Source organism: Anguilla rostrata, chromosome 14 (genome assembly GCF_018555375.3).
Source record: "Anguilla rostrata isolate EN2019 chromosome 14, ASM1855537v3, whole genome shotgun sequence".
In the NCBI taxonomy this organism is placed as follows: domain Eukaryota; kingdom Metazoa; phylum Chordata; class Actinopteri; order Anguilliformes; family Anguillidae; genus Anguilla; species Anguilla rostrata.
In genome coordinates, this window is record NC_057946.1 from 23,292,438 (window position 1) to 23,304,590 (window position 12,153).

The 12,153-nt window shown below is 45.8% G+C and overlaps 1 protein-coding gene across 1 annotated transcript in view; it reads left to right on the top strand.

Annotated features, from left to right (window-relative positions):
* The first annotated feature begins 224 nt into the window (after window positions 1-224).
* LOC135239212 (mediator of RNA polymerase II transcription subunit 13-like) overlaps window positions 225-12,153 on the top strand; it is an 86,075-nt gene continuing 74,146 nt past the window's right edge. Inside the window, exon 1 of the mRNA XM_064307733.1 lies at window positions 225-1,900. Coding sequence (XP_064163803.1) covers window positions 1,829-1,900 — 72 coding nt within the window. The 5' untranslated portion in view covers window positions 225-1,828. The remainder of the gene's footprint in view (window positions 1,901-12,153) is intronic.

Consider the following 12,153-nt stretch of genomic DNA (forward strand, 5'->3'; position numbering starts at 1 on the left):
ATGCGTTTGGGAACAATAATATCTCGCAAGAAGATGCTGGTCAGCGCCGGTGAGCGCTTCTAGCGCCGCCGCGAGGCTGGTGTTGGGATCCCGGAACGCTGCCGTAATCCTTTCGCTTTGATCACGTGAGTGCTCCGTGCCAAACGGGAAAGCGAGTCCCTCCCGTAGCCTCGCCTGCCGCCATTACATCGCTATGCGTGGTGGGCTGGCGGAGTGCGAGCGGCTGTGGGCGCAGTCTCACACACACACGCGCGCTCGGAGTGAGAGTCACACATATTCATGCATACACACACATTCACTCACGAATGTAAGATGAAAGGCACCGAGACATAAACAATGCCAGTTTAGGGACTCACAGGTTCCGAAGCCCATTGGTTACAATAGCGGGCATATCGGCATTTTCACAAACCTGACTTTCAGAGGGCGTTTTTTTTTTTTTTTTTTTTTGTATTTTCATGATTTTTTTTTTAAAGGGATAAAGACGCGAATCGCGAGTCAGCCGTTTTCGGGGTTGTGGTTTAAGCTTTGGTCAGCTATCTTGCTAGCTGGCTAAATTTATATTTATTAATCATAACGCCAGGCGAGGATTGCCACCATTGCTGAACTGTCATCATCGACTTCGTGACTCTTATTATTATTAAACATATTGCTATTGTTAAAGCTCGAGAACCCTTAGCGTTCAGATGGCTGAGAAAGGACGTTTCGTAATGACATAAAACAGAGGAAGGAAGGATTTTAAAACCCGTGTTTTGTGTAACGCGCTGCTGTTTTTGTGATGATAGACTGACAGTAGGCTACTTTTTCATTTGTTCAGGAACTGTGAACATATTGAACATTCAGTAACGTTTGGCGGCTAGGACATTTTTTTCGCTCGCTTAACAAAACGGAAGAGACAACCTTCTATTTTTGTATGCAGCCTGGTGTTATTTGCAAAGTGAAACGGGGATTAAAACATTCCTGTTCTCTGTTGCCTCTAGTGTAGGCTACTACAGTTAGGGAACGGCGGTGGTAAGAAAGATATACTATTTATAGCACTTGCAATTCTCGAAAACTATCACAACTGGTGCATAAGACTGTGGGCTCTGGCGGTTTCGATTTTTTTTCCGTTTTTTTATCTCTTGCTTTCGAGATGATATAGGACTACGTCTTCAACGTTTTTGCACAGCGTGGTCGATTTATTGTTGGATATAATGACAGACATTGTTTTGGCGATGTGCTTTTTGTGTATGAAGTTCTGAAAACCTCGGGACTGCACTTGAATTGTTGATCAGTTTCATTTTCTTTTTTTCGGAAGGAAACACGAAAAGACAGCGTGTGGATTACAGCTACTGTTATTTAATCAATAAAATAACAACACGAAGACTGCCATGGATATACTGTGGTATTTTCCCTACATGGATTAAAACAATGATATGTTGATGTGCATGTGTTTGGCGAGTCTGACCGAACTGATCAGGATTCTGAGATTTAAAAAAATCTCCACACGCTCGGATTTACAAAATAAACTCATTTGCTTCGGAGGCAAGATCGGAAAATGCTGAAGATCGCTCTTATTAGTTACCCTTAAAAATACACTTGCATCTCATTTTGGAAACCGACACGATCGGGGAATCATAATTTAATTGTCTGTCGATTTTTATTTTCGCCGTTGGTGTGGAGGAATTTTATTTCAGTTTTCAGTCCTGCTCTGGCTGTCATTATTTCGTGTTTTGGCGACAGATACCGTGGCTGACGTGTGAACGAAGCAATTCTCCACCGCGACTCGGTCTTGGTACCGACACAGGGATTTCGACATGACTAGTACCGACAACCCGGTCGGCGGACGATTATGACTACAGCAGCGAATTGGGTGGCTAACGGGGCGAGTCTTGAAGACTGCCACTCCAACCTCTTCTCCCTGGTACAGTAAAGCAAATCACTGTTTAGTGCAGATAAAGCGTGCAAATCAAAACGAGCACCTAAGTGGGATCCTCCAGTAAGAAGCCGAAAGGGGCCACGGTTTGAATATTTTTGTGCTTGCGGTGCAAAGGTGAACCAATTGCCTGTGTCGTGATTAGCTAATCATTAACGGGGGGCAGTGATCCGACTGTACCAGCGCACTGAACTGGTCTCAATGGGCGAAATATGTCCACAAAGAATTTACGCGCTCATTTGCAGTTTTCATGACGATTTTTTATGATGTAGTAGCATTTTATTTATTTTTTCCTCAGAACATAGCCTGGCTACCTTGCCGTGCGATGTCTTAAACGAACAAAAGAATGTCAGCTATTGTAGAGCATTCCTGTCTGTACCAGTGTAACAGCTAGAGAATGGTCAAAGTGTTGTTTTTAACGTAGACTACCTCCACGTGTGAGCCGAGTGTGTGTGTGTGTGTGTGTGTTTCCCCCTAATGTTAAAGAAACGCGTTGCTAAAGATTGACTACTTAACGTGACAAGTTGCTGAAAGTTAGGCTACTTGACGACGCTGTCGGTGTGTAGCTTCACATTCTAGCAGTTATTCGCAGACAGGAAAAACACGATGGTAATTGTACATCGTTTGAGGAAGACGTTCGGATTATTTAACACAAATACTCCCAGAGTAGTGTCACAGAGATGTAATGGAAAGCAAGACGAAAATAAAATCATTGGGAGAAAATGATAGAGAATATCTTATAGACGGTTATTATGATCTGGATTAATGTGAGTGCCACTGTGTGATATCAAAAAGCAATTTATTCGAACACTTAGCACCCTGGAAGGCAATCACTCGGAGGAAATAAAATTATTCAGATGAAGGAAGTACGAATGACTCGCCCACTGTTGCGCTCTGTTTTATTGAGACAAATCCAACTTTCAGTTTTGGGAACTCGCAGGCTGTCTTCATGACGTGCTGAGGTGTGTCAGATTGGTTCGGCGAACGTGCGTTGTAGGCTACATACGTGCGCGTAAATCGGTGCACGAGAGCATGCACGGGAGCCAGGTGCGGTAAACTTGCATTCATTGTTCCACTGAGCCGAGATGTTCCAGGGGTCGGTCAGGTGATATTGCGGTTTATGCAACGGGGGAAGGCCGTCTTCTCCTTGGATGCACTTCTAGCCCTGAAATTTCCGTAAAATATGCGTGTACTTGACCATTCAAGCCCTTTATACCCAGTTTCGTAAATAATTCCCCCTCTTAGTCCTGCCATTTCTGAATAAACACACGAATGTTACTGAAAGGGGAGAGGAAACAAAACCGCAAAGGGGATCGCCCTTGATGTTTCTGGGAGCACTCTAGATAGACGCCGGGCTGGGCTTTACAACGGCGTTCCCATTCACAAAAAAAGGGAGAAGAAAGTGCGGGGGCCTGGCAAGTTTCCACGCTTCTTTCAGTTAATGACTTTATCAAAGCAGCGAAGAAAAACACTCGCACTGAATATTTATAATCGGGACTGCACTTACAGCCGATGCAGTGCCAAACTCCAAGCGCTGTTCGCAATATTTTTTTAAGGGGGTGGGGGGGATTGTAACACGCGGTTTAATAGGAACAAGACGACACCGATCGACCACACATCGCAGGCGCATTTGCTGACAAAAAAGGCCCGCGCGACAAAGGGTTCGTTATTTATTTTAATTTCCCACGAGCCAAAAATCGATGACCCTCTCGATTACAATGTGAATCACAGTTCATATGGCGCGCGTGGATAATTAGTGCCTTGGCTCTGCTCTGTCTGATTTTCCCCTCATAGTTCTAATTGATTTGTGTCACTGTTAGCTAATCCAGAAAATTTGTACTTCGTTAACAGTATCATTCAGCCGAGAGAATTGAATAGCGCTGCCGCGCGCAACAGTCTCTTCTCTGGGCCTTTACTTTTACAATAAATTGGCCATATTTATATCACATCATATTTTGCTCTCGAGGAATTACAACTGAAAATCAGAGGAGACAAAATAATTTGAGACTTTGTTGGGTGGTGGGTTGAACCTGCAGTTTTTTACTTTTTTTATTTTTTGGGTAGTGGTGGTTGTATGTGTGTGCGTATGTGTGTGGGGAAATGTTATGCTGCTTGATTCCTTGGTCAGCTCAGAGATTGAGTCCTTGGGTCATTCTGCTGGGTAACAGGCCTCAGAGTTGGTGTGTGAGGACAGGGACTGCGTTTGTGGACTTTGGAAAGTTGTGTGTGCGGCCTGTGTAGGCTTGTGTTTGTGGTCTTTGGATAGTTGTGTTTGAGGCCTGTGTTTGTGGTATTTGGAAAGTTGTGTGTGAGGCCTGTGCAGGCCCGAGTTTGTGATCTTTGGATAGTTGTGTTTGAGGCCTGTGTTTGTGGTATTTGGAAAGTTGTGTACTAGGCCTGAGTTTGTGATCTTTGGATAGTTGTGTTTGAGGCCTGTGTTTGTGGTATTTGGAAAGTTGTGTGTGAGGCCTGTGTAGGCCTGAGTTTGTGATCTTTGGACAGTTGTGTTTGAGGCCTGTGTTTGTGGTATTTGGAAAGTTGTGTGTGAGGCCTGTGTAGGCCTGAGTTTGTGATCTTTGGACAGTTGTGTTTGAGGCCTGTGTTTCCTGAGCTCAGCCCCAGCCCTGCAGCAGGGTGGAGAGGGAGCGCCTGCTCTCTGCAGCCGAGGACGGCTCTGCACTGACTCATGCTGTAGTCACTGCTGAAATATGCAGCTCTGGGAAAACACAGCGCATGACGCAGGGAGCAGCATTAGTGACGGTAAACACACACACACACACGCAGGCACACACACACACACATGCAGGCACACACACACAAGCTCATACACACACACATGCAGGCACACACACTCAAGCTCATACACACGCACACACACACAAGCTCATACACACTCACACACGCACACACACACAGAAGCTCATACACACAAGCTCATACACCATACACACACACACATGCAGGCACACACACTCAAGCTCATACACACGCACACACACACAAGCTCATACACACTCACACACGCACACACACACAGAAGCTCATACACACAAGCTCATACACCATACACACACACACATGCAGGCACACACACTCAAGCTCATACACACACACACACACACACAGACACAAGCTCATACACACACCCACACAGGCTCATACACACTCACGCACGCACACGCACACACACACACACACGCACACGCAGGCACACACACACACAAGCTCATACACGCACACACACATTCAAGCACACGCAGGCACACACGCATGCACACCCAAACACATACACACAAGCACGCACACACACATACACACACACGCGCATGCACGCACATACACAGACACACATAAACACACACACACAACACTCACATGCACACACACACACACACACACACACACACACACACACACACACACACACACTTCTGATAGCCGGGACTTGTGCCTTGGCTGGTGTTTGTAAGGCGTTTCCTGATTGGCAGAAGTACATGTTGAGGCGCACACATGTGGCATTGTTTGGCCTTAATTAAAGGAGCCCTAAGCCGGCCCACAGACAGGATTGCTCCGGGTGAAACACCGCTAATTAAGGGGTTTCAAGTGCAAGTATAGCGAGCTGCTCATTAGCCATACTGTACACCAGCAGCCGGCAAGGATGTGAGGATGACACAACAGAGGGAGAGATGAAGAGAGGGAGGGAGGGAGGGATGAGACAGAGGACAGAGCTGAAGCTCGCTGTCTGTATCTGGGTTAGTGGCTCACTCGACGCGAGGCTAACAGCCTGCGATGGGGTTTTAGAGTGGCGTTTCTGGTCTCAGGTCAAGTGCTGCTAGCCGGTAGCCCGCTGCTCTCTGCCTGGGTTAGACCGCTTCCCCCGGCTTCACTCGGCTTCGCTCAGCTCAACGGAGGATCCCCAAAGCCCCCGCCCCCGTTACCTGTCCTGCTCCCACCTGCCCAGGCCTGCTAGGTAGATTCCTGTATTCTGTGCATGAATGACATGGAGATCCCACACATAAGCGCACCCCCACCAAACCTATAACTCTTATTCATGAGCTCTGTCATTTGTTAATGGAATATTACTATACGGGGAGGGGGGGGGCGTTCATGGGTAGGAGGCGGTAATGTTGGTTGCATAGGGTACTGGCTGTGAATCCTAGAAGTGTGACAGACTTGTTTGTTGGTAGACTTGCATGCGTGGGACTTGTTCCTGAAGAGGTGAGGAGCGGCCTGTTGTTCTGGCTTGGCTTGGGGGGGGGGGAGAGAGGGGGGTATTTTGGAGCATGGTGGCTCCCTTGTTAAATATGGAGGCCCTTTAGGGCCGGCTGGGAGTTATTCTTGGCCTCTGGTGTTCTGGCCTGCACGTCGGTCCGCATAGAGAATAAAGGATTGGAGTGGGACGGCAGTGTAGTGTAATGGGTAAGGAGTTGGTCTTGTGACCTAAAGGTCACAGGTTTGATTCCCCGGACACTGCTGTTGTACCCTTGAGCAAGGTACTTAACCTGCATTGCTTCAGTATATGTCCAGCTGTATAAATGAATGCAATGTAAATGCTATGTAAGAGCTGTGTAAGTCGCCCAGGATAAGTGAATTTGCTAAATGGGCAAGGCTGTTAGCTGCTTTATATACCTGTACCCTGAAAGTATTGCGTCTGGTTCATTAAGACTGTATGCCTGTTAGTCTTCTGCCTGCCCAAACCAAAAGGACACAGTGTAACAGGTTCTATATGTTGTCAATTCAGCTTTAGTTATGAGGTGTAACTAGTTTGACTGTTAGTTTCGTTTTGATGTGTGCGTGTGCAAGTCCAACCGTCATTCGGTATGTATTAATACTGTGTTAAAGCTGTGCATTGTGTCACAAGTTGCATTCGGTGTTATATTCAGGCACAATGCCAGTAATGTGCAATGTAGAAAAAGAAAATTGGACCAATTTGCCCATTTTAACTGCGAGATCCTGGAGGAAAACAATCTTTGGTGTGAAATCAATAATTCGAATTGATATGCTTAACTAAGAATTCAGCTCTGCATAAAGCGAGAGGTGGTCTCGGAGTTACAGAAATAACATCTGAAGAGAGTCCCATTATTGGTAATATTCCTCCCAGATTTCAACAGGAACGTACCTGCAAATAGCACATTTTCCAACCCTTTTAGATACCGTGCAATAATAACAAGAGCTATAAGATTCCTGGAAGAAATGATTATGATCGTGTGGCATCTGTTTGTAAATGTCAGTAATGATTTCTAAGAACATTCCTTTGAGAAGAATATCGTGAAAAAGATGCGTAGGCACTATGATACTGTAAAGGCTGCTTCTGTCCTCCAGAAGTGTTAGAGCATGCAGTGTTGTTTTATATGGAAGTTAGCTGTATGCCTGCATGGTTTGTTTTTTGTGTGCTTTTATTGTGTATTTAATTTGTGTTTTGTTTTGTACGAATAGAATTGATATTCAGATTATGGTTAACATGGTTGTAATGAAAGAATAGCACAGCAGTCTCTAGGCAAAGGGCCATGTGGTGAAATCCAAAGCAGGGGTCTTTTGTCAAGTTTGTTGTGTCATTTGTATGCAACTTAACACTTTGCCTCAGGGGATAGGCCTACACTTTTCTATCAAGTCAGACTCACAACTGGGGGACTGTAAGATCATAGCGTCTCTGTGTAAATTCTTATGAGCTTGTTATGAGACCTTACGAGATCTCAAAATATGTTAGGAGTGCTTCTAAGTTTAAAGACTGCTTGTACGGTCTCATCCTTGTCTATTTCCACAGTTCTTAGAAGTTCTGTACACAAGAGAAACTTTTTCATTTGGAGCGGTGTTATACTGACAGCCCCAGGCCTGCAGGGGTCGAAACTGAATTTGATGATGTCTGTAATTTTGGCAGAGCTCGCAGAAGGCATAAAAATTCTAAGGAGCTCATCGTCGCCACATTGCAAATGCGCAATTAAGTCTACAGGGCAGAATACGGATTGAGTGTACAGTAGTCTGAGGCCCTCCTCTCCAATCATAATGAAATGGCGAGGGGAAGGTCGGGCGAGTCCAGTGTCCTGTGGGCGGGTCCGTGGGGGCGGGGCCACAGTTCTGTGGGTGGGGCCTTGGGGGCGGGGCCACAGTTATGTGGGCGGATCTGAATCGCCTCATTGGCGTACCCTCTTCGCTGGTTCGACAGGAATTGGCTTTTCGTGATGACAGCAAAGATTTTGACATAATTTATTAATTCTAGATTGCTGTCTAATGGTCATGTGTACTGTGGCCTTCCTGCCTTTTGATGTCTTCATGAACATTTGTGCAAGCTGTATTATATACATATATAAACCTCCCCCCCCCGAATCCCCCCCCTTTGAGATACAACGTATAACTATGATTTATGTTGGTCCATCCATACACATCAAATGACTCCTTTTACCATTCTAAGTCGCCTCCCTGTGTTAATTGAGGGAAAGTTCAAGCCACATTGGGCACTGCACAGAACCTGTAAAAGTAAAGACAATATTTTTATCGATTTAAAAAATCTTAAAATGAAAGTATTTAAAAAAATATGTATTGATAGAATTGCGTGTAAATGTAAATTGATGTAGCTATGCGTTTTGAGATAATTAGTGCTGATTTGGACGTGAAATCAGTTGGCAGGTACTGTTCCTTCTGTTCAGTTCTTTTGAAAGGAGTACTTTTGAAAGGGCGTTTGTCAAAGTTGTAAAAAGTTACAAGCGTGTGCTACAAGTGAACGTATTTGTTCGACTCTTTCTGCTCGTTGGAGTTAAATAGTTAGTTCTAGAAAGTTGGTGTACGGCTTAATTGGATAAGAATAATTAGCTGTTTTTCAAATGTGTTTCCTTTGGCCTGGAGCACAATTCATTGGACGACTAATTAGGCTTTGTTGAAAGAGCTGCCCAAAATGTCTTTGACGGGCGGATACGAGGGACGTCTGTTGAATGAAAGCCTTGCTCGCGTGTTCATTATTGTCAGTAGGGCTTCCACGACAGTGTGTTCCTGTCACAGAGCACTTGTAGGAGACGAACCGCGGAGATGTTACATAGAGATAGGTGTGTACTTAACAGCTCAATCAGAACTAATAGATTGAAACAAATTGGAAGTGTAGTCAGCACGGCACGCAGTGCATGCTTCCAGAACCAGAACTGAAATAGAAATGCAGACTTGGAAAATGTCCATAATTGGTATCCTGCCCAATATAAAATGCATACTTAATGCATTCAAATATATATATTTTGTGTATTCTTTTAATGTTATAGAACATATATGCTGCAGTATGTAATTCCCAATAATTTGGGAATTAATCCTATAATTTATACACACATTTCTAAATTGCTGCCATACATTGAAATATTTACAAAACGTTACATAAAATAACATTGTGATGAGAACTGGCCGTTCAGCCCAACAATGCTCACCATTTTCCTACCACTAAAGGGCACCTCCAGTAGTACTCAGTGTATAACCTAACATAATGAAAATCATATTCAGAAGCCTTTCTGGTTTGTAGAGTGTGTATTGTGGTAAGCTGCAGAGGGCAGCTGTTCTTCTTGAGGGAGTTTCTGTTTCCACTTGCAGTTCTGAAAGGAATTGCTAATTGGCAGTATTCTCTTCAGACTATTCTGCTCAGTGGGGGCACAGATTAGACCGCGCTCTTCCTGACGGACGATGTTTATGAAGCTTGTGTTGATATATGAAGCTTGTATAGATGTATGAAGCTTGTGTAGATACAGATGTGTGAAGCTTGTATATGTGTATGAAGCTTGTGTAGATGTATGAAGCTTGTGTAGATGTATGAAGCTTGTGTACATGTATGAAGCTTGTGTCGATGTATGAAGTGTGTATGAAGATACATTTTTTCCACCAGTTGCCCTGGCTCAATCAACTGATTGTGTGTGTTTGGAAATAACAGTTCACTCATGGGTCAGACCACAGAAAAACATTTCATATGGAGGCACGGGAGCAGCTTCCAGCTGTTACTAATGCGCTTATCAATACATTTTGCTGAAATGTCAGCTAATGCAAAAGATTAGATTAAATTAAGTAATCAAGGGCAGAAGCTGGTATTGAATTCGGAAATGGATACAGCCTACTTGCCCACCCCTGGATTAGGAGGGGGAGAAACAGCAGAGAGAGAGAAATGATGCTGAGAAATTTCCTTGTAATTTACGGTCAACAGAATAGACCCCTAAACCACTTGAAATGTTATCTTCCTCTCCGTAACCCTGGAGACAGAATCTTGAAAATTGAATAAGTTGCTGAAGTCTTACAGATGTTTTATGTTGCCTAGCAACAGTTTTTCTCTTCCCCCCCCCCCTTCTCCTTTCCCTGCTGTTTCTTACCAGGCTGTCAGAGTTAATTAAGTTACATTGGGGGGGGGGGGGGCAGTGAGTAAGGCAGGAGAGTAGCAGGAGGCGGAGCTTAGTTATCCACACATTAATATTTCATTTTGCGGGGTATCCAGGGGGCCCAGTGTTGCTCCTCTGCTGAAGGGTGACCCTGGGCACTGTTAGCTTCTGCCTCTATGTGCTGCATGTGTGAATTGGGTTCTGGATTTGAACTGGACCCGAGGTTTGATCACAGGTTCTGAGGCTTGCTATGCATGGATTTCTTCCCATTTGACCCCACCCTAGCCTGCTTCTGTCAGGTGAGAGGTCAGAGGTTAATTGAAGCATTCTGCAGCAGAAGCCCTGCTTTGATTGGCTGGTTCAGCTGTCACTCCACCCCAGGCAGGTGTTACACTGAAAGGGTTGGTCTACCTACTGCCCCCTAAAGGCCTGATCTAGCAGAGTGTTGGAAAGCCGCTGCCCCCCATTCATCTCTATCCATCTCTCTCCATCTCTATCAGTTTTTATCTCTCTCTATCAGTCTATATCCATCTCTATCAGTCTCTATACATCTCTATCAGTCTACATCCATCTCTGTCAGTCTCTATCAGTCTCTATCTGTCTATATCCATCTCTATCAGTCTCTGTGAAGTAGTGATGTAATGTTTCACGGAGGGGGCAAGTGGAGTGTTGGCACAGAGTGTTTGACCTTTGGCCTTGGTAAGGCCTGTAAAATGCCTGACCATAGCGATGCAGAGCCTGGCCCTGATGCTGTGTTTGCATTTGGAATGAGATCCTTCCATGGTCATTGGGGACCTTGTGTTTGGCTTATTCAACAGTGTACGGATGCTGGATTTGTGTGTTTTTGTGTGAGATACAGACAGTGATCTGTATAAATGATGAGTGCTTACAGTCTGTTGTGCTGATCATGGGTGAGATCAGTCAGTGCACTGGTGAGATCAGTCAGTGGATCCAGGTGAGATCAGTCAGCAGATCCAGGTGAGATAAGTCAGTGGACTGGTGAGATAAGTCAGTGGATCCAAGTGAGACCAGTCTGGGGGTCAGTGCTGAGGCTGTGAAAGCCTGCAGTGAGAGTTGTGATTCTCTGGTCTGGTCTGTGCTATAAATGCGCACGCTATTAGCATTAATCTTATGCTTCTGCTTAGCGTTGCTTACACAATTATCCTTCAGGAAAGCGCGTAATCCTCTGGGAAATATGGCCGGCTTATGCAACAGCATCATATACTGCTTTGTGCTTCCCTCTCTAGCTGCGGCTCTCTCCCCGTTCCTCTCTCCGTTTCTGGCTGTTTCGCGGTCTTTCCCGCCCTTTGCGATGGTGACCTGTTTGGGGTTCGTGTCTTCGGAGAGCACGAACGCCTCTCTCGGGGCAGAATGGATCGCGCCGTGTTATCTCAAGCCAGTTTCGCTGAGTTGAACTTGCACCCCAGGATGTTAAATCAGGTCCTCCAGGTGTTGCGGTCGCCCCGTGATTTAGACGCGCACGGAGGAGGCGCTCCTGCCTCCCTCCGCTCCCTGTAACCGCCGCCGTTAAATAACCCAGCCGTCGGATGCTCTCTCTGTCGCTTCAAGTGCCGTTAAATCTTCACGACTTGGAGACCCGACCGTCTGCAGGGTCGAGGGTTGAGGCTCGGCCTCACACGGAAGGGCTTTGCCGCGTTCCGGGCGAAAGCGAGGTTGAGTCGAGGACACGCTTGCGTGCCCAGGGGAGTCTCTGTGTTTGTGTGCGCGCGCGTGATTAAGTTCGGGGGCGAACTTGTGTCGCTACTCAGGCTTGCCGGTGGGTTAGCGGCCGACGTTCTCCCAGTGGACCGCTGTGTTTGCGGCGTTAGCCAGCGCTAGCCATCGTTAGCCAGTGTTAGCCAGCGCTAGCCATCGTTAGCCAGCGCTAGCCATCGTTAGCCAGTGTTA